The sequence below is a fragment of the Podarcis tiliguerta genome (genome assembly GCF_965153285.1).
Source record: "Podarcis tiliguerta genome assembly, chromosome: 16".
NCBI classification, from domain to species: Eukaryota; Metazoa; Chordata; class Lepidosauria; order Squamata; family Lacertidae; genus Podarcis; species Podarcis tiliguerta.
The window spans coordinates 22,650,438-22,673,619 of NC_139549.1; the positions used below are offsets into that span (position 1 = coordinate 22,650,438).

The following is a 23,182-nucleotide window of genomic DNA, read 5'->3' on the forward strand; positions in this document are numbered from 1 at the left end:
ACAGGACCTCAGAGAAGTTTGTTCTGGATCCTGAAAGGTTGCAGTTCCTCACTAAATAAAGCCTACTAATTCTACTATACCTCTTAGGCTTCCAAGCAGTTTATACTTTGCAAACGCCAAGTTACTAAACATTAAAATATAAACATTACTAAATATTTAAGGCTGGTAGCAGCTCTCCAGGGTTTCATGCAGGAGAGCTTACCAGACCTTCTGCACGCAAGGCAGATCTGTTGCACAGTGAAGGCCCTTCCGTACAATATTGCTTGTATATGTAGGATGATAACCCTTTGCTTCTAGCATAGTGAATTCCCCCAGGCCAGGAAGTGAGCCCAAAGGAAAGATTTGAGATCAGAAGGTTGAATTCAGTAAGCCCACAACTTATGCAGAGTTAACTTGTGCCCATTTACACGCTTGGCAAAAAAAATGTTTTAAAAAATGGAAAGGGGGTGGGAGTACAAAAAATAAGACTTTGGGCAATCCTATACTCCATTGAACCCAATTTTGGCTTTAGGTGTGATCCCTGGAACGTAGCCCCTGCGTAAGTTGCTGGCTGGCTTTACCCCTTCCCCCCAATGCAGAAATAAAATGGTAAAGTATTTTATGGTGCAACAACATCATGGGAGAGGTGTTTCCAGCTGTCCCAGCCCCATGCCTTTCGAAGCTTCAGAAGAGGGATTGAAAGCAACATCATGAGAAGGGTGTTTGTAAGTCCAAAGTGAAACTGTCAAGCCCCTTGCCAGGAGGTGGAACATAATTAATGTTATATTTACAGTACTGAAATGTTGTGGGGGTTTGTATGCTGTTATATTTGCTGTTTTATTATGAAAGTGGAGTTTGTTTTTTTACTGTTTATTTAAGAAAGGCCACAACCAATGACACTGAAAATTATCATAAAATTTATTAGCATCATCACAGGAATTTTAAAAGTGGGGTAAAAAACCAGCAGAGTTAGAAGTTTACAAAAGGGGAAAACAGGAAGAGGGGAGAGAAATGTCATTCCACAGGAGAATCCCTCCTCCTCCTCCTCCCCAGAAGATCTGTTGAAGCTTTAATAGAGACCCACTTCATTCTGATGCATTTTTAAAAGTTAAACAAAAGAAAGAAAGAAAGAAAGAAACCGCGCCCCAGGCCTAAAATGTCACAAAGCTATGGTAGCAGAGTGGGTATTTTCAGAAAAACAATGGTGTATCTTCATCTGACACCCATCAGAGGCAGCACCAGGCCATTCCCTTAGATTGCAATATCTCCTCATGCCCAGATCCAGAAAAAACAACAACATCCCAGACTTCCAAAAGGCCCAACTTCACACAATCCTTTATAACCTGAGCAGCCTGGTACCAGCAAAACAATGCAGGCTTTCCTCTCCCACAAAACTGAAAGACCCACTCGGCCACTCTCAGAATCACTTCGCCAGCTGACAGACTTTTTGTCCAATATTGTTTTTCATCATTCCCCAACCAAGGCCAGCTCTGCTTGCAAAGGACAAAATAGTGCCGCTTTTCATTCCAGATTAAAAAGAGCTGACCAGAGTGGCAGCTGAATCAGACTTCAACGCTGGTGAGCGGGAGCATCTTCTGCTGCAGTTGAGGGCAGCAGGCTAGCTTATGGGATGTGGAGCTGGTGGCCCAGCACACCCAGCTCAGTCCATCCCCACCCTTCACTGTCCTCTGCCTGAGATCCTGTTCTCCACCCCCATGTGAAATTCCCAGTTTACTTAGGCAAGCAGGTGCAGAAAAGTTATGGAAACAGCTATACAAAATCATGGCTCTTCCCTGCCTGCCCCTAGTAGTTCGAGAAAAGCTCAATATTACTTTGGCTTGCCTGGGTGCTTGGTATGGTTATGTGGTGGCGAAGCAAGCACATGTGCATAGAAGTTGAGCGATCCAGACATGAGCTTTCAGGACAGCCTGCTGGCGCCAATGCACAAATGGCCAGCTTGCAGCAGTGGAGGGGACCACATGCAAGAGAGGCAATAGGAATTGATGGCACTCTTGGGCTGGAGTATGAGGATCCACAGGCCTGGCTACAGAGCCTCCAGCCCGCCAGGCCTCCCTCATTCATCCCACCAAACCACACCCACAGGGCAGGTAAAGGCGCACTGGGGCCAAAGGGGGTTTGCAGTGCAAAGCACAGTTGGCAGCGTTTTGAAAAATGCTGGCATCAGCAGATTGTCAGGGCTTGCAAAGCATCGCACGTGGGGTTACACAAGGCCCAGAAGATCGGCAGAGACAAAAGTGTGTTTCTGCCAACACCTCCCATGCCATACTGCTGCCTGCTCCCTGGCTCAGTAGACAAGAGGTAAAGGCACCAGAGGACACATAGGTACAGCAGTGTGTGCACATACACACTGTGGAATACACTAGCACAGCAGTCTCACACTGCAAAGTTGAGTAATGGCACACTTGGGCAAAAAAAAAAAAAAGGCTGGTCAACTATGTTAACACTACGTACGGGAGGGCTAAAACCACAGGATCAGCGTCAGCTTCTGAAACAGATTATGAAGCTTGATGCCAAACGTGTAAGATTTGAGCTCTTTCTCCCTGCTGGAGTAACTTAAGACTCGCTTCAAAAAAATCTGCAGCTCTGATTTTGAGAGAAAGGCAAACGATTCCAAATACAGCAGTTTACAAGTTATTTTTTAAAAAAGAAATCTGTTCCAGTTGAGCTCTGATCAATAGAAAAGCTACTTAATAAGCAAAAATGAAATAAAACCACACATACACGCTCCTTGCACAGTCCCCCTCTCCCACCCCAGTTTTAAAAAGACAATACTTGTCATGTTAATAGTTGTGTTTAACAAAGCACCAAAGGCTTGCGGGTGCAGGAACCAGCACAACCAGGGCCCTGCCCAGACATTGTCAGGTACGAAAGTCATCTGTTGAAAATCATTTCAAAAAACTAAAATTTTCAATACAAGAGATTTAAAAGTCATTTTGTTATGAATTCAAGACTCAATGTAGAAATCAGCATCTCCCCCAAACACACAGTATTCAATTTGATAGCAAAAGTCATTCGCGCTCTCTCTCTCACACACAGACATAAAAACCACGAGAGGCAAGAAGAGAGAAAGAACACCCACCCACACACACACTGAGAAACTTACTATGTCAATAGAAAAAGAATTATTGCTCAGAACTGTGTTTCTCTAGGGCATATTTCACGAGAGTGAGAGATGTGCTTGTGATTGCAAGAGAGAGAGACAGGCAAAAGAAGTCAATGCTGTTAAATGAAGCTTCTTTGCCTTTTGGGAGAAAATCACAACACAGGCTACATCCCTGCCTAAAACCTGGAAAGGCTGGGATGCCTTGCTTCTCTGGATTGTCATATAAAACAAATACCATTTCCGCCCCACTGAGCACACCTTCACTCTCATGATTTCTCAGGAGTGGATGGCAGCAATGGTGGCGAAATTAACATCCCCAAATGGGGAGATGTCCTATTTGAAAAGGGTAGAAGTACAAACAAGAGTCAGCGATCCACTCTGTACATGCAGGTGGCGATAGAAAGGGATGCTGGGCCTTCTTCCAGTATCATTTGAACCTCATCTCCCTGGAGGGGGATGCAGACAGGAAGGAAGTTGCTCACCCAGTCCCAAGAGTCTTGCACAGATCAGTATCTGCCAATGTCGCCCTTGCCATGTGGAACTACAAGATGCATTCTCTGCTCTCTTTTGACCCTGCACAGTGTTCTTGGGAGAGGCAACTTAGGAAAACGGGAACCTGCCTAATGCTGAGTCAGACCATTGGTCTATCAAGGCTCAGTACTGTCCGCACTGACTGGCAGCAGCAGCTCTCTATGGTTTCAGACAGAGAGTCTCTCCCAGCTCTACCTGGAGATGCCAGGGACTGAGCCTGGGGCCTTCTGCATGCAAAGCAGATGCTCTACCACTGAGCTACAGTCCTTTCCATTCCCTATTTCTAAGTAGAATCCATATTGGGGTTCTCAGCTCTCCTGACTATTTTAGCATTCTTGGGGAGGAGAATTAAATTCCACTGCCCCCAAGCTGAAACCCAAACCATTTTTATTTGACTGCCTGAACCTTTGCTACCAATGCAACCAATCAACTGATCAACCAACCACCACAACCAAACAGAGCCTCCCACTCAAACCGCCTCGGCTTGGCTAAGCTGTCCATCTGGTGCATCAATGGCAGTCTCAGCATCTCCTTGCTAAAATACAGCTTCTAAGTCAATGGTCCAATGTGATTCGTTCTCTGGATTTACCACTTTTCCAGAGCAGTGGTAAGCATCTCATCCTGCCCCATCCCATCCCATCCCACCCCACCCTGACTGACACACACACACACACACACACACACACACTCCTCCTCTTCTCCTAGATTAGCCCACCAAGGCCACAGGTTGCCAAATTGTGGCAATGTCCAAAGAGTCAAGGTTTCCTGGAAAGGCAACAAAGACGATGCTGAATGTTGGCCTTAGCAGAAGAGTTTCACGAAGCAGTTCTGACAGTAGGGCTTGTCGTTCTGCTCCTTGAAGGTTCCTTTGTTGAGCTGCTTGAGACAGAAGGCACAGACGAAGTGCTCAGGGTGAAATTTCTTGGCCATCGCAGTGATGCAGCGGCCTGTGATGGGCTTCTGGCAGCCGGAGCACAGCGAGCCGCGGCGCTCGTGGTAATGCACCTCGCAGTAGGGCTGCCCGTCGTGTTCAAAGAAGCTGCCATTAATGAATGGAGTAAAACATTCCTGTGGAGGAGGAGGAGAAGCAAGACCGCAATCAGGTATCAGAGATGGAAAAACATGGCGCTAGTAGCTGAGGGCAGCTCCAGAGCTCAGCTCTGGAAAACCGCTCACGGTAACAGCATGATAAGAAAACATCTGTAACAAAATTAAGAACAGTTGTAACAAAATAGGTCATCCAAAACAGAATAGTTTTCATCAGGCATCTGTCTAAAAGAATACAATGATGGTGGCTGCATTATATCAATAAGGTATTATTTTTGCTGTTACAGATAGGCACTTGTGGATGCACTTATCCTCCCGCTTCAGAGCCCTCTAGGGTTGCCAATCTTTCCGACCCCCCAGGCATATTTGCAAACTGGAGAAACCGTTGTGAGCGTCATGCAAACACTGCAACCATGCACACTCAATGCAACCATCTTCTCCTACCACCAGCAATTAAGTTGTTTTAAAGCCTCCTATTGTCTGCAATGAAAGGCTTCTGACAAGCATAATTTCAGCAGGAGAAAGAAGGAACCCTGTGGTCATTAAGAAAGGCCTCCGCTGGCACTTGTGTGCCTGAGAGCACTGCATTGGTGACCCATGAATTACACCAAGACTGGTCAGGATGATAGATGTCCTCAGCTGGCTGAATGGAAGGGAAGGGGAATGAATTCCTGAAGTGCTCTTACCCGACAGACAAAACATTCAGGGTGCCAAAGGGTATTCAAGGCAGAGATATAGTTTTCCAAGATAGCCCGGGCACAGCCTCCACACTTAGGAGCAAACATGTCAAAGTAATCCTTGCGACAGTAGGCCTTGCCGTCCTTCTCGTGAAAACCTGCCAGGGCAGAAGGGTAAGCAGCAAAAAAGGAAAGAAGAAAATTAGTATCTGCCTGGCCTTTTTATTTTAGGAATTTATAAAATGTTTTTCCAAATCTGAACTCAAAAAACATAGAAAACATTCGATAAAAATGAACAAATTTACACCCCAGAATTACCGCTGTCATAAACAGAAACAGCCGTTTAAAAATTACACATATTTGTATGTGATAAAAGGTTGGTGGGGGGATAGAAAGGGGGGAAAGAAGAAAATAAATAAACAAAAATAAAAGCCTAGACATAAAAGAAAGGCATCACCAAAAGTTCCTAAGAAATGGAGAGGACCATCAAAGCTGGAATCAACACTCTTCATCATCAGGCTACTGCAAATGTGCAATCTGGTGTGCATTTCCCTGGGAGTAAGCCCTGCTGAATGGGGTTGGGCTTGCTTCCATGTAAACATGAACAGGATTGGACTTACCAAAGAAGCAGCCTATTGGGGCCGAGAACAGTGCGGTTACACTACACTTCCACTTCCTGGGGAGCAAGGCTACACGAGTCTATGCAAGCCGAATGTCAGGGGGAGGATTGTGTTTGCCTGTGCTAAGCTTATTTATGCATGCCCATTACTGCCAGTGTCTGCAACATGAAGTAATGACTTGCAAGGGAGAAATGGCCAATCTGAGCTGAAATTCCACTCGCAGCACTTGAAAGTCACCTCACAAGACCTCAAGCTCAATACCTGGGAGACAGTTTACATATCTGAAAATAAGCAAGCCATGCAAGCTGTGGATCAGCCTTCAGGGACCATACCTTCTGGGCCGAAGAATGCTCCGCACTGGGCACAGAAGAAATGCTCAGGGTGCCATGTCCTATCCAGCGCCGTCACCACTTTCTGATATAATGAAACCATAAACCATGAATGAGTAGCCAAAACTTTAAAAAAAATTGCAAGGAAACACGGTGAATGCATTTCAAGGAGAGGAAGGGAGGAAGGGTCCTCTGACCCTGGGAAACTGGACTATTAACTTCCCAATACAGTGGTACCTCGGGTTAAGTACTTAATTCGTTCCGGAGGTCCGTTCTTAACCTGAAACTGTTCTTAACCTGAAGCACCACTTTAGATAATGGGGTGCTTCCGTGCCGCCGGAGCACGATTTCTGTTCTCATCCTGAAGGAAAGTTCTTAACCCGAGGTACTATTTCTGGGTTAGCGGAGTCTGTAACCTGAAGCATATGTAACCTGAAGCGTATGTAACCCGAGGTACCACTGTAATGTGATCTCTGGCTGGATTAAGCCCAGAATTTCATGAACATGCATTTCCGATCTCGATCTCTCTCTCCTGTTGCCTTTGGAAGGTCAATGAACTCCCCAGCAGACAGATAGACATCCTGGGACGTGTACAGAGATTAACTGGCTGATTGCTGTGGTATGTCTGCTCATGGGCCCCACCCATGTAGAACGCAAACAGACGAAACAGTACACTAAGGCATAAATGAGGATAAAACTAAGAAAAAGAGAATGGAGTGCGAATATGTAGGTGAACAAAAGCTCTTCTCCTCCCTTCAAGCACAAAATTGGGAATATAATTGATTCCTCTCCTTATCCCGCTGCAGTTTTTCAATACATCAGTTGTTGTGTTTAATGCGGCATCTAAAATCTGCAAATATGGCCAAGGATACAATCAAAGCCTGTTGTTATGAATCAATTCTAGTTTTCCATATTTTGCACACCCCTGGGCAAAATATGTCCGAATTACAGCCTAAGAAGTTGCAAGGGAACTCTTTACTTTTTACCCTAGATTGATCCTGAGACTCCTCAGGATCTTCCTGCCTGCTTTCCTGTCAAGCTATGCCACTCCCTCCACCAAGACTGGTTTCTTGGTGGCAGAGCAGAACTGACAAACCGAAGGGCATGAGCATCACCACTAGGAATGTAGAGAAGTGCAATTGAACTAAGCAGCATCTTCTACGCAGTGTCCACTCTGAACCCTAGTTCAGTGCCAATAAAATTGGCAGTCATAAGGGAGAGGCATATATGGGATTCTATGGTTATTTAATCTCACTTCCCTCACTTCGTTTTGACGGATCATCTCAATTTATTATATTAACAGAATCCAGCTGTTTCACATACAGTAGTACCTCGAATGCCTCCATTAACGAACATTTCGGAACCCGAACGCCAAAAACCTGGAAGCAAATGCTTCCATTTTCAAACGCACCTCGGAAGTCGAACTGCTTCTGCAGCATGTTTTTCAATTTTCTCAATTGAATTTGCAGGCAGCCCTTTGCGCCTCAGTTTTCAAACATTTCAAAACTTGAATGGTCTTCCGAAACAAATTACGTTCGAGAACCGAGGACAATGAGGGGGGATCCCATTGCTAACACCCAAGGTAACACTAGAATGGTGTCACTCAACCTGCCACATGGGGGCGTCTAACTCCTAGACTTGCTGTTCCCAATGTGTGTGTTGCCAGCCTCTAGTTGTGTCTGACTAGAGCATTTCCATATCATACGAAAAGTAGCCACGTGTAAATAAATGTGGAAACTGATGCAGCAATGTTGATAACATGAACCCATGAGGTTCCTAGGAGCTCACTGGCCATTTTAAGGGAAGCCCATGCATGTATACAGGCAAGGGTGAAGAGTTCCACCCTCTCAGCAGCCCAAAGGCCATATTCCCTTGGGGAAAGTAGCCAGGGACTGCATGTATAATGGTACAAGCACATCCACATGCACACACACCCAGTTCACTTCATTTCTGTGCTGTGCAATGAGAAAGAGGCAGTAACAGTAGCACTGTATTTACTACGGAATGCAGAATTTGTATTGTATTTTTTTAAATGTTATTTTTGTTGGTATGCGGACAGGTATTTCGGTTGAAATATAAAGCATTATAAAAGTTAAACAGATAAATGATACACAGCAAGCAACCCATTAAGAAAGCAATCTCTTCCTCCATGAGCAGCTCACTCCACCAGTCAGTGCACTGGTGTGGTTAGAGTGTAGAACTAGGTTCAAATCCCCACTCAGCCATGAAGGCAACTGGGTGACCTTGGGCCAGTCATTCGGTCACAGTCTAACCCAGGGGTCAGCAAACTCACGGCACCTTGGGCCGGTGTCTCTAGCGCTGATCGCACAGTGGGCCGGAGAGTGGAGGAGCGCATGCGCACACACTATTTCTGGCGCACTTTTGAGTCAGAGGAGCACCGGAAATAGCTTGTGCGCAAGTGCACGGGCCTCCTCCGACCCGGATGTACACCAGAAATAATGCTTGTGCACGCACAAATAACGCTTATGCATGCGCTCAAGCTATTTCCGGTGCTCCTCCGACATGGAAGTTGGCAGCCGCGCAGTGCAGCAGCGGCAAGAGTGAGCGGTGGGGTTCACCGCAGGCCAGATAAACAAGTCCCTCAGGCCTTATCCAGCCTGTGAGCCTTAGTTTGGGGACCCCTGGTCTAACCTACCTCACACCATTGTTTTAAGGACAGGAAGGGGAGAACTGTGTATGCCACCTGTAACTCCTTGGAGGAAAGGTTGGGGTAGAAAAGTAGTAATAAAATAAATACTCTAAACCTTCTCGCCTTGTGATCTTATATGCACACAGAGGTCAGAATTTACAAGATTACAGCTCAGCAATGGAGAAATTAATCCCTGATCAGATGGCCAGCACAAGGATTGGGGGAAGACTATGAGGAAGGGAGGTTTAAATGTATCCTCCCCCATGAACCCCAACCCCACTACTCAGCTGATTAGAAACTGCAGTTCAGCAGCATGGGGGTATGGGCAGGGCCTGTGGAGAGCCTGTTGGGCTGGATGCAGAGGAGACCTACATGCTGGAGGTGGGCCGAAACCCCCCACTGTGATTTAATTTTCTAAACCACAGTGACTAGGGTGGGATTACTGGCACCCACTGCACAAGCAAATGAAATGTGTGCATAGCTACGGGATCGGTAAGGTAGAAAGTGTAAGGCTGGACAGCCAGAGGAATAAGACGGCATAAACGCCATGGACTCACATCCAGGATAGGACCGTTGCAGTAGTAGCAGCGAGGAGAGAAGAGGTTGTGATAGTCCTTCTCGCAGTAGGGCTGGCCGTCACGCTCAAAGAAGTTGCGCGATCCTATCTCCTCCTGGCAGTGGGTGCAGACAAAGTGTTCAGGGTGCCAAGTCTTCCCCATCGCCGTGACAACCTGGGAAAGAGAGAGGAAAAAACGGTCCTGGCTCCAGCAGATGCTCCACCTCTCAAGTATGGGCATTGTATATGTGACAAGGACATCAAAAAGCACAGAGTCTAGAACAAATGAGAGAGTACGTTCTACTAACAGGTGGATCCCTGGACTGGGGTAGCATGAAAACTGAATTACCTATCATCTCAGAAGAGGGCAGTCCCTCATGGGCAGGGTAGAGGTCACTGGAGGAGCTTACAGCGTACCTAGCCAGTGGATAAATAGAGTACTTCAGTTTCTTCAGCATCGCCAGTCCGTTCATCCATTTGATTTTTTAAAGCCCTCCCAGTTGTAGCTTGAGACTCTCAACAAGTGGGGGTTGTCCTTCACACTCACCTGTCCAGCAATTGGCTTCTTGCAGGCTCCACAGACACCTTTGGCAACTGTTGCTACCCCGAGTTTATGCAAGTCTGACTGGAGGCTTCCGAGCATGCTATCCAACTGGCTGCCGGGCTTTGGAGAAGTCGTGGATGGGTAGTTGTTCCCACCTTTCCCTTGGGACATGAACTGCAACAACAGAGAGTCAAAGCAGAGACTATTAAAGTTAAGAACCATGCTAGAGTTCTTCTCTCCCTGTGGAAGTTCACTGAGCCACCTCCTGCCTCCATTAACATATAACAGGAAGGACAGTGTAATTGCAGAAGCCGGTGAAGGGATCACAGTGAAGGCTAGGATGAATGGTTTCCAGCAGTTTTGTCAGAGCAAGTCTCCTCGAATCAACAGACCCATGGATTAGGTAGTCACAAGAAAAGGCTCTTCCCATAGGCAGATTAATGAAAATGGGAAGGCTGTGTGAGCTCAGAGCGTGCTTTCAAGTTTCCCAAGGTAAACACAATAAAACCGTATTCCTAAATTAGATTTCTCTGCCAGTGCCACAATATGCAAGACATCCACACAATGATAATTCCAGCTCTAACATCAGCCAAAGGAATGTGTGACTTGGTTTAAGATCGTGAGATGTTACACCACAGTGTACTTTTGATTATAACACAGTCTACTGGTGGACCACTTCCCTTCCTGCCACTCAGCACTGGACCATCTTGTTTCTGATCTCTCACCATGGCAGCACCTCTTGACCAAGCTATTGGCATGCTGGTTGTCACCTTCCACAATTACACTGGCAAGGATGGTGAGAAGAACACTCTAAGCAAGAAGGAATTGAAGGAGCTGATACAGAAGGAGCTCACCATTGGACCAAAACCGCAGAGATACAGGCATTAATAAAAGATCTGGACCGCAATGGGAACCAAGTGGTGAACTTCCAGGAATACATCATTTCCTGGGTACCCTGGCAATGATTTACAATGAGTTCGTAAATGTATACCCTGGTGGGGTGGGGTGTCATGGTTCGGGATTATACCTCTGTAGGCAGTTTCATGTCCAAATTTTTTTAATTTTCTATTGGTGTAAGTCCTTCTGTTCCAATTAACACATGGGGTGTAGGGACGGTTGGCAGATGGGATGCGTGTGCTGTTTTACGAGTCACACCTCACACTTACAAGAGCCTTTGATCCTCGCACATGTACACACTAACTTCGCTATGCGTTTCTAGGGTTAAAGCAGAGATGAGGAAGCTTTGGGCCCTCCAGATGCCATTGAGCTACAACTCCCATCATCTCTTGAATTTGCTTCTGGTGTTTAATTGTTTTTACCAATTTTTAAATGTGGTTTTATTTCATTTTTAATTGTATTCTTATTACGGAAAGTGTTTGCTACTTCGGGGGAAAGGGGCAGCATATAAATTTAATAAAACAAATAAATTAATCAAGCATCTAGAGAACATCAGGTTGGTGAAGGCTGCTCTGTGTGATGCCAAAGGACACAGAGTAGGTATTAGTCATTTACATAGCAGAACTTTATTTATTATATTTGTATTCCACATTTATTATTTACTGATTATATTGGCATTCTAACTTTTCCTCCAGGGAGCTCAAGGTACGACATGCATCCCCTGCCCCATTTTATACTCACAATAACCCTGTGAGGTAGGTTAGGCTAAGAAATTGTAACAGGCTGACAGTCGCGCTGACGGTAGGTGGGGATTTCAACCCTGGTCTGCTAGGTCCTAGCCCAACACTCTAACCACTACACCATATTCTTCCATGAATGAAATCAAGGTGCTATAAATACAAGTCTCCCATCAAGACACTGAATGGGCTCAGACCTGCTTAGCTTCAAAACGGCTGCTGTATAAAATGTTTTCAAACTATTCCCCCTGAACTTTTTACTGACTTGGTTAGAATGACAGGTTTACATGCAAGTCTGCAAATATTAGTAGTCTGTTCGTTTGTTTTTTACTAGCCCACCTGATCACACATGTTAGTTAGTCATGGCCTGAAAGAAGAGAGAGTAAGCCAGATTTTGTATGTCTTTTCCTGCTTGGTTAACCTGTGGTCAGTTTTTACTCATCACAGGTGACTGGTGATTGATAAGAATGGGGCACAGCATGCAGTTCTCCCAGAAAATGATTCTACTTTATTCCGGTGACATACATATGTTCAAGCAACACAGCAAAAAATAAAGGACAAGTCCTAAAAAACATATATTCTCTTCACTGGGATTGTTAAATATATTTGAGCATTTGATACCTTGTTTAAAAATGCCTCGCTCAATACATGCTGGGAAGACATTCATACTTTTTACTTGATAAACTGCATGAACGTTTGTTGCTTCTTCTCCCATTCTCCAGCCACTAAACTCACATCCTTGAAAAGGTCATGCCACAAGCTCTCAAAAATCATGCTGGTTTTAAAAGACCTACTGTCACTTCCCAATACTAATTAGAAACAAACAGGCTGAGCCTAAGGAAAAAGCAAATTGCATTTCTGCGGAAAACTTGCAATTCTACCAATGCAAGAATCAAATCTATGCCAAGAGAAGTGTTTCCCACACACCATGCTACAGAAAAAAAGAGAAAGAGGATGCCCTGCCTTCTCAGGAGTGGGAGGACGAACGGCAAGAACTTGGGAGCCCCAGTCTGGAGGTGGAGCATACGAGACCTGAAAAGCATAATTCACAGTGAGTGCTAGCAGGCCGAAAGCTGCAGTGATGTGAGAAAGCCAGCAGAAAGGCCACTGGACGTGGATTCAGGGAAAGTCCTGCACCCCAGTCCTAGCTAAGTCATGAAGGGCTAGAGAGTCCAAACCTTCACATCTGTGAAATGGAAATAATGGCTGTCCTTTTAATGTATTACAAAGGTGTGTGAGATAAGGAAAGTCTATTTCGACTTTATACATAAGGTGGGTTTACCACCCATAACCTGTGTGCAGCCTTTTTTCTACAGTGAACTGGAACTGATCACTGCCTGGGATCATTGCCACTTGAAGGAGAAAGTTGAGCACTCAGCTATGTGGCATACAGGTGGTTCTGCAGCACTTTTAAAAATAAAAACACCAGCATGGAGCAAGTATGCAACTATACTAAAACCGTGGAGCATGAGGATTCGTAGGAAAAGCTCAGGTGCTCCCAAAAACCCTTGAACAGCTCACAAAGGCAGTAAGTTTCCACGAGCCACAGAGAGACACATAGTAAGCTGCCTTACACAGACCGCTTCGTGCATCTAGCTCAGTCTTCACCCAACCGCTGCCCGCAATGTGGGCCATGCACTTTTCCATTTGTGGCACTACTCCCAACTCCGCACACATGGCAGAGTATACTCATGTGTACTTAGCACCACTATGAAAGCTAAAATGTGTTTTCTGTCCTGAGAATCCAAATAGTTGCTCTTCCCTGTGAGCTCAGAATAAGCTTATGCCCAAACATTCAGTCTAAGAGGAGGACCCCCCCCCCCCAAAATGAACAACCTTGTATCTGCTGGGCTCACATTGGCACTATTCTAGTAAGTCAGGAGCCCAAAGAAAGGAGACCATGCCTGTTCTGGTGGGAAGAATGAATCTTCGTCCGTTTGGCAACCAACTGACACCACCATCTTGGGAGGAGAGGCCACTTCAACTGGTTCTGCTGGGGTCTGTGCCTGGGAAGGGGGGCATTCCTCCAGAAGCATTTCCCACTGGAGCAGAGGGTGAGGAGGTGGAGCTGATGGCACATAGCGCAGCTGGGGGACGTGCACAGATGGTGGCGGCGGCGGCAAGGGAGGAGGTGGCGGCGGAGGGTGAGGGAGAGGAGAAGAGAAGGCAGCCTTGACAGAGGCAGCCTTTGAAACATCTTTAGGAAACTGTGGTGGGGGAGAGGGTGGAACAGCAATTGTCCTTCTTAGAGGGAGGGGTGACTCTGCAGGAATTATAACCTAGGAAGGAAGCAGGAAGAAAACATAAACAAGTCCAGAGGCACTTAGTCCAGAGGAATTGAATAGACCAAGGGGGAGAAAACATGAAATGAAAGAAGTGACCCACTCCTGAGTGCAGAGCCTTAGTCTGGCCGCAAAACAAGAAGAAATTATTAAAAACTAATGCAATGGTCAAGTATAATCAAACGTGAGGGGGAATAATAGCCAGAATCTGCCTTTATGGACTTTCAATCTGCAGAAACCTATGTGGCAATGAAATCATGTTTCATTTAGTAAAAAATTGGAATATTGTTCTACTTCTGAGTGTGTCATACCTACAGAACAAAAATTAATAAATCCAGGGTCCCACACTCCTCATTTAAAATACCTTCCAGTGAAAACAGGCAAGTTCCCATGTTCAAATAGAGGGATCTAGGTTACAAGCCAGCATGGAAAAACAGTAAGGGTGATCTGAGTCATCTAGACAAAAAGTCAATCTCCAGTAGGTTTCCAGCAGATTTAACACTCAAGACACACTAAGACCTTGCTGTTAATCATCTGGCCAACAAACCCATCTTGAATCCCCTCGCTTTCTCCTGGTGTTCAACGAAACACTGGTGGTCAGGGGCGGATTCTTATTCATATAAGCATTCTGGTGGCACATCTGTACTTTTCTCATTTCAGGAATTGCATGTGCTCATCTGCTACTCCAGAAGCTTGAGCTTGAGCTAGTCCCTGAGCATCCAACATGATTGATGCACACAGTAAGCTGTGAAGCTTACACAGCTGGCTGCTTCTCTTGAACCAAGAGGGTGAAAGGTAATTCCTGAGCGTCCCGGTGATGTGGATTACCTCTCCACACTTTGAATGCTAACAAATGCTGTACGGATGTGTTGTAAGCCATTTTCAATATACCAGATAGGAAACTCCTAGAGGAGAGACAAGAAAACCCACAAGGCATTATGCTCTCTACCTTTTCTACCTGCTGACTACCATCTTGCTCTTTCTTCTGTGGCCTGGAGATAATGATGACTCCCTCGGTCATCCAGTTGTCTGGGCTTCTCCACTCCTCCTGTTCAGGTTTGCTGATGCCCAACCTGTCTTGCAGTTCCTCAATCAAGCGGTCTTGGGAGACCGTCTTGTGAAATATGGCTGGGCCCAGCTTGCGCCGTGGCGAGAGATCGCGGCACATCGGGTGCACGTGGGAAGTCTCTTTTGTCTGCTTGATTACAGATTTTATCTTAACAGGAGGGAAATGGCAGTTTCAGTACAAGAGCTGCAGTGGTAACAAAAACACAGGATGCACACGCTTCAAGCTCAAGAACGGTTAGTGACCAGGAGCAGGAAAAACAGCAGCCATTGCCTCTTCGAGGGGAAGGATGAAAACAACAACAACAAATCCTTTTGGCCCATCCCCAAGCAGCAAGTCAACCTTGAGAAAGGTCTTCCAAGGTCAGCCATGTCAGCTGAACAAACAGGACTGATTACGGAGAGCAAATAATTTGTTGCAGTAGGGGAAGGGCCATGGCTCAGTAGTTTACATGCTCTGCATGCAAAAAGGTCCCTGGTTCAATCCCCAGCATATCCAGGTAGGGCTGGAAAAGCCTGAAACCCTGAAGAGCTGCTCTTGCTAGACAGCATAGACAATACTGAGCTAGCTGGACCAATGGCCTGACTCATTGTAAGGTGGCGTCCTATGTTTCCTAGGCCAAATGTGCTAGATCAAGTGTTAGGAACAGCTTTAAAACACCACAACCAATGGCAGTATCTTCATGCACAGAGCACTGTAAATTCATGGAGGTGCTGGACTATCCTGCCCTGCCAGCTCAGTGAAAGCATCAAGGTGTACAGATTCATCAAGGTGTGAACCTCCACGAGACCTGCGGGTATAGGGAGGTATACAAATTTAATAAATAATAATATTCATAATAATTCCATAAGTAGGAGAACAGATGCAGCATCAAAACAGTCCAGTTTATGGTGGTTTGATTTTCTTGTAGCTTGACCTTTTATAGGTAATGTTCCACTACACCAATTGTGCAAAACAAATAATCTAGCAAGTGGGTGGCTGTTAGGAAGAGATCCATTGAGCTCTAATTGTTATAAGCTTCCAAGACCCTCTCTCTCTCCAGGCCACACTTTCCACTACTAAGAAGGATGAAAGTGGCTGGTATGTCTTCACAATGCTATGGGAGCATGGGGGCCAACGTGCAAAGGGTTGCCACAAAAGTTGTTTCCCTGCAGCATTTTCCCAGTTCACAGTCCCATGCAGCTGCTACTAAGTCTCACTTCAGAGAAGCATGCAAAGCAGCTTAATTCAGAGGGCTCAAAAGCACACCATGCACAGCCAAATGAGATGCACCAGCAGAAGAAATCCACACTAGCTCACTCGCCACTACATGCACTTTGATGCCTGCCTGGCCTGATGTAGAAATCCTCTCCACAGGAATCTTGCAAGAAGGAATCAGATCCATTTCCTCTTTCCAGGCATTTCCCATCGACCCTGGAGCAGCTGCTACGCAGGAGTGTGGCTCTTTCCATTCACCCGTCGGAGCACTCTGAAGGCTGTTTTTCCTAGGCATCCTCTCTGGACCTTGCCTCTTCTCAGCAACATCAGGACAGCTGCTTGCCCGGGCTGGATCTTGGACTTCAGTACCATGCAGTATGTTCTGGCCCAAGTGACTTCTGGTACCTGGACAGTTCTCCCATTGATCAACACTCAAAGGACCAGGTCTATGCATTGTTGGCACGACATCATCTCCCTCGGATTGTAGTCTTGGTGCAAAGTGAGATGCTTTAGAGTTGTTCAGATCATCCAAATCTCCTTTGTTGATGCCAATCCCTTTGTGAGCATCAGCTGTTGGATCAAACACAGGTTCCAACTCTTGTGGCGCTGGCACTTTCACCTTGCCACTTATGCAGGAGTTTGAAACAAGCATTGTTGCAGACTGGGTTTCATCTCTCTGCTCATCTCTCCAAGGTCCTTTTGGGTCTGCAAGCCTCTGATTCAGGGTTCCTACATCAGAATGAATGGACAATGACTCCGCTTTGGAAAATGAGAGAAGTTTCACATTGGAAGTGGACTCTCTGCTTGGTCCGTCTGAGCTTGTGAGAGTAGCAGAGGCCTCTGGGTGCGGTGGCTCAGTCCAGAGTCTGGAAGGGGTGATGAGAGATTGCTCTTGAATCACAGCAGTGACTGGGCTGTTGCTTTCCTCTTCAATATGGAGCACCTCCAATGGGAGAGGTACCAGAGGGCACAGAACACCCTCAGAGTGGCCCATGGCTTGCTGCTTTGAGGTAGTCAGAAAAGATATACTAGGAAGCACATGGGCTGCATCTGAGCCAACTGGGCCAGGAAGTAGCTCCAGGGAGGGTTCAGAGATCAGTGATATGGTAGAAGAGGTCTGTAAAAAGATAAATGTGGGAGGGGAGAAAGGATGGAAATAGAATTGAAGGAAGAGGAAGAAGGGGAAAGGAGTAGGGAAGTGATGAGAAAAAGGAAAATGGCTCTAACCTAAGGCTAGCCAGAAGGAACAAGAAGGCAGAATGGAAATCTGGAAAGGGTGCTGCAGTTTCTTACAATAGGCAAGCACTGGAAAGGGTGCTGCAGTTTCTTACAATAGCAAGCACTGTTTTGTCTCTGTCCTCCCCTCTTCACAGAACTAGGTCACCCAAGTCGGTTATACCAAAAACCAACCCGGAAGCCAACAATCACTTGACATAACTGTGACACATGAGCCACAAGCTTGCTCAAGAAGCCACCACCCCCACCACACACAGACACACCACTGCTTGCTCAGGTAGCAATGAAAGTTAAGGCTTGGAGGACCTGCAACAGAAGATTCAAGGGACATGCTCATCCTCATGCAACTGGATCCACAAGAAAAGAGATACGGCCCAGAGACTGCATCCCTTTAAACCAAACAACAATGCTCTGTTCTGAATCCACATGTTCAGTCTCACATGCACAACAAACTTTAGAGGGAACAATGAATGCCCATCATTCAGGAAGGGGAAGATCTGACAAACTTATTGACTGCAATTCAACCATTTCTTTAACTAGTACTGCATGTTTGCTGACAGTTCAGCTTCTCAAAAATAATTGCTTACACGGGGGGGGGGGAGAGATATTTTTAGCTTTTAGGTTTGCAATTATGGATTATTTTGTATCTTATTTTGTTTGCAATTATGGACTATTTTATATCTTATTTTAATTTTGCTAGTTATGCTGAATTTCTTGTGAAAATCAAGCGGGCTACAATTATCATTGTTTTAAGTTAAAATATCGGGTTTTACTGTTAGTGTTGCTGTTGCTTTTCTAAATCTGAAGGGGGAGTGGCACAGAAGACAGCAGCGACCAAACTAATCTATCAACAAAGTGGGCATCTCTTTTTTTTGAAAAAAAGAAGAAACAAGAACAACAAAAAGCACAAAGCTGTTCCAGCTGTTCTTTTACGCCAGTTGCAAGACACACAAGAGGACAGAAAAACATAACTGTGAACTGTCAGAGTGATTAGCATGGGGAAGCAGTAGGACTGTAGCTAGGGGGTGGTGAGGTGGGTCTGCACCAGGGGCGCAGATGAGGGTAGGGTGCAAAATCAGCTTTAAAATATGTCTATAAATAAAAATATTGATTACTGCCTCATAAGAAAAGGTTTTTAATAGAGGGTGAATTGAATGGGTTGGGGTTGGAGGAGAGGCAGAAAGAAGAGCTAATTTGTCTGAGGCTAGGGGGTGCAATCTGGGCGGTTCTTCCAGGGGTGCAAGATCACCTAGCTACGGCTCTGGGAAGCAGCTGAGTTTCTCGCAAAAATGCTACTTATATATTTTACTTCGTGTCTCAGGGTTCCATAAATGATAGAAGCTCACTCTTTTTTAAATAAAATAAAAAATAAAAGCTGGGGATCTGGGGATTATGGCTCATCTCTGCAGGTGCTCATGTCCTGAACCTCACCACTCTCCTCTGTATTCACACTTTCACAATCTCTCACCCATGTTCTGTCCTCGTGTTCTGCACCTCTACCTACCTAAAAAGGTAAAGGTACCCCTGACCATTAGGTCCAGTCGTGACCTACTCTGGGGTTGTGGCGCTCATCTCGCTTTATTGGCCAAGGGAGCCGGCATACAGCTTCCAGGTCATGTGGCCCACATGACTAAGCCGCTTCTGGCGAACCAGAGCAGCACACGGAAACGGCGTTTACCTTCCCGCTGGAGCAGTACCTATTTATCTACTTGCACTTTGACGTGCTTTTGAACCGCTAGGTTGGCAGGAGCAGGGACCGAGCAACGGGAGCTCACCCCGTTGCGGGGATTCGAACCACTGACCTTCTGATCGGCAAGTCCTAGGCTCTGTGGTTTAACCCACAGCACCACCCGCTTCCCCATGCCCAGTGTTTTTCAACCACTGTTCCGCAGCACACTAGTGTGCCGCGAGATGTTGCCTGGTGTGCCGTGGGGAAAATTGGAAAATTCGAAAGATTTAAAAAAATAATAATCAAATTTTTGCCCACTAGGTGGGCGCCGGACTGTGTCCTGGGTATGGGGGTGTGGGGTTTTTGACCCCACCCTCGGCCAGCAGGGGCGCCGATTGGCGCTCCTCAGGGGGACACCCTCCGCTTTTCTGATGTCCGGGCTGTGATTGGTCCAGACTCCAGCCTGGACCTATCACAGTAGGACATCATCTTCCGACTTCCTTCCCGCCCGAGCACAGTGTGCGCAGCAGCGGAGAGAAGAAGACGTCGCGACTCGAGTCACTAGGAGGACCGGAGAAGTTGTCATTTTATTTCTCTTCAGTCTCCACTGAATGCCTTGACTGGGTTAGGGACCCTTATAGCTCAGCATCAGTTGGTGGAAAGGACATTCCTTTACAGGAGCAGGAGGAACTAACTGAACTGAGACAAAATCGTGGTTTCAAGCTAAGATTTGCTGATCTACCTTTGGACAGTTTTTGGTTGGATACTGCCAAGGAGTTCCCCCTTCTGGCAAACAAAGCTATTTTGACATTGCCCCCATTTTCCACTACATATCTGTGTGAGATGAGCTTTTCAAGCATGATTGCTATAAAAACTAAATACAGAGAGAGACTGAGAGCTGTTGACGAAGAGCTACGTGTGTGTCTTTCTTCGATTCCAGCCGGAATATCAGCTTTGTGTTCAGCCAAACAGGCCCAGGTTGCGCACTGAATAAAGTATTTTATAATTTTTCATATTTCTGTTTACTTACTATTTCATAATAAAGTAATTATAAAATACTTTGTGTTTATTTGATTCCTATTCAAGAGAGTTACTTTATATATAGCCAATATAGGCACAGGGTTAATTTTTTTAACATTTTCTAATGGTGGTGTGCCTCGTGATTTTTCTCATGAAACAAGTGTGCCTTTGCCCAAAAAAGGTTGAAAAACACTGCCCTAGCCTACCGCCTTTTCTTTTACAGCATCAAATGAAGCTCACACTACTCTCACCAAAGAAGGGGTCCTTTTCATGGTATTATTCTTGAAGCCTGAACCTATCCTCTTCTCTCTCTGTGTGGCCTCTCCCCCACCCCTTATCCAACAGGCATGTCTGTCTCTTCTGCTACTTCTCAGGCTGTCTCCTCTATGTTGTTCTTGGCAAGGAGCCATTCCATCCCAAAAGCTGCAAGTTCCTATGTGACATGTGTTGTAGTTCTTGCCCCCCATTTGCTGGGTAAAATGTGAATTTAGCACCTCATAACTTTACTTGTAATAAGTTGTTTTTCATCAATACAGAAAAGGACAATGCTCCTACGACTTCCTTGGATTTTTCACTGAATTTTAATCAGCAAAAAAGGAAGAACTGGAGGTTTGCTATGTGCACACGGAAAAGATCACAAACAGGTGAAAACTGCAAATATTAAAACTGTTCTATCCCAGACTTTTCTTAACAGATTCTTTTGGACACTCAACAGAATGCTCCCACAACGGTGTTATCATGGTTTTGTGTTGAACTACGCATGTGAAAGGTTGCCATCTACTTGTGAATAGGAGAGATTAAAAATACCATTCTTAGTGGTATCTTCTTAACATATATTTTAATCTATTTTTAGTTTATCACCGATTTTATTTTTTGAAATATTTTGAATACTTGCTTTTAACTGTTTTTACCAATTGTTTTATTATTTTAAAAATGACTTCCAGGTGGTTTTTTTGCAATCAAGCACTGCATAAGGACGGCACTGCATCAAGCACGGCCTAGGACCCTCGTACCTACGGGACCGCCTCTCCTGGTATGCCCCACGGAGAGCCTCAAGGTCCATAAATAACAACACCCTAGTGGTCCCAGGCCCTAAGGAAGTTAGATTGGCTTCAACCAGAGCCAGGGCCTTTTCAACTCTGGCTCCGGCCTGGTGGAACGCTCTGCCTCATGAGACCAGGGCCCTGCAGGATCTGATTTCTTTCCGCAGGGCCTGTAAGACAGAGTTGTTCCGCCTGGCCTTTGGCTTGGAGCCAATTTGATTCCCTCCCTCCCTCTCTTTTTTCTTTTCCTTCTCCTCCTGCGATGAGGCTACATTCTAATATTTTAATGTTCCATTATTTTAATGTTGTATTTTACTTTTGTTTTTAAGTTGTAATCATTCATCTTGTTTTTATTATTGCTTGTAAACCGCTCTGAGCCCGGCCTTGGCTGGGGAGGGCGGGGTATAAATAAAAAAATATTATTATTATTATTATTATTATTATTATTATTATTATTATTAATTACACACACAATTCTGGTTTTGCATTAGCACACTTGCTCAGAATTTCTTCTCTCCCATCCTGTCTTTTGGGCTTATTTGGGGGGGCGGGCTGCAGGGCTGAGTCTTCCTGCATATTTAGCAAGGTATGCATGAGATGTGCAAACTAGTATACGGTATGTGTGACTGAAGAAACTGTATCTCCTTGAAGAGACAGCTCAGTTCTGAAATCAGTAGAAGAAAAAGAATGTGCTGTGTACAGCTTGTGAGGCATGCCACATGAGGGCAAGAATGAATCCATACATCACAGACCCAAAAGTCCAGGGTCTTAATAGATGTGCCGCCAGTGTAGAGCTTGCTCTAAGACACAAACACCAAAAGGAGGATTGAGGGGTGGTCCTTTATGCAGCAGGGTGAGGGTTCAGGAAAATAAAAGTGGAGGCGACACACTGACAAGTGAGTGGGACAGGAAAGAATGGTATTGACTGGGTACCTTGAAGTCGGAAAGTGAAGCCATCAGCTCATCCAGTTCTCTTGTGGCTGATGAGGCAGATATGCGAGTCTGTTGCTGGCTGGAGGTGACCCGTTGGGGGCTGCTCATCTCACCCTGATTCACAGTGATAGCTGGACTAAGGGAAAGACAGAAGACAGTCACACACTGCTAAGAAGAGGGAGGTGGCCATTTCTTCCCAAGGACACTCAGCAAGGCTTCCTCCCTGCCTCCCACCGAACTGTTTTATCCACAATCTTCCTGCTTGTATCTGGCTCTTGTCACTCAGAAGATAAAAACTTTGGATCCTTTTGGAGACAGGTACACTCTCCTGTTGAGGCATGCATGGGCACAACTATCCATTACGTGCAGATCTGGGCCTGGTTTGAGGATACACGAAGCTGCCTTATACCAAGTCAAACCATTGGGTTCATTTAACTCAGTAGTTAGTTCATCTAACATGGATTGGCAGTGGGTTGTAGACGAGGTTTTCTCCCAGCCCTACCTGTAGATGCCAATGGTTGAACATGGGACCTTCTACATGCAAATCAGCAGCTCTATCACTGAGCTACGGCCCCTTCCCTTTCATAGGAGGCTGCCTCGTACAGAGTCAGACCATGGGTCTATCTAGCTCAGTACTATCTACAGCTACTAGCAGCAGCTCTCCAAGGTCTCTCCAAACGCTACCTGAAGATGCTGAGAGTTGAAAGAGAGCTACTGTATATAACAGAAACAGAGCTACTCTCTCTCAAACACAGTACCTTCTAAGAGACACTTCCATCGTTTCCTCTGCCCTCAAGCCTCTGCATCTTGATCTTTTCATTAATGAAAATTAATTAATTAAAAAGTAATTAATCAAAATTTTCTCTATCTTTAATTAAATTTTTTCTCTCTTTTTCTTTCTTCCTCCCTCTCTCTCAACAGTCATAGCTGCGGAACCTTGTTGCTTTCAGCTCTGGAACATGTACAAAGCCCACCTTTCTCTTCTTCCTGAATGATGTAATGCTCTCGAGCACACTCATTATTTGCTTGCAGTGATTACTGCAAC

At 45.5% G+C, this 23,182-nt stretch overlaps 1 protein-coding gene and 1 pseudogene across 6 annotated transcripts in view; one reads left to right on the forward strand and one right to left on the reverse strand.

The window, feature by feature from the left end:
- Positions 1–873: 873 nt before the first annotated feature.
- The window catches only part of PXN (paxillin), a 65,030-nt gene continuing 42,721 nt past the window's right edge, over positions 874–23,182 (reverse strand). For 3 of the 5 annotated variants that reach the window (XM_083417597.1, XM_083417598.1, XM_083417599.1), the window contains 6 exons: positions 22,138–22,273; positions 10,061–10,231; positions 9,515–9,688; positions 6,311–6,392; positions 5,368–5,516; positions 874–4,702 (listed from right to left, as the gene is read on the reverse strand). In XM_083417597.1, the coding sequence (XP_083273723.1) occupies positions 4,436–4,702; positions 5,368–5,516; positions 6,311–6,392; positions 9,515–9,688; positions 10,061–10,231; positions 22,138–22,273 (979 nt within the window). In that variant the 3' untranslated portion in view covers positions 874–4,435. Of the gene's footprint in view, positions 4,703–5,367; positions 5,517–6,310; positions 6,393–9,514; positions 9,689–9,862; positions 9,931–10,060; positions 10,232–12,654; positions 12,724–13,595; positions 13,971–14,922; positions 15,190–16,366; positions 17,354–22,137; positions 22,274–23,182 lie in introns of all 5 variants that reach the window. The other 2 variants (XR_014505968.1, XM_083417596.1) reach the window with 2 other exon arrangements.
- LOC310667135 (protein S100-A6-like) lies at positions 10,245–11,282 on the forward strand (annotated as a pseudogene). The gene is made up of 2 exons: positions 10,245–11,036; positions 11,277–11,282. The product of its transcript is annotated as a protein S100-A6-like (transcript).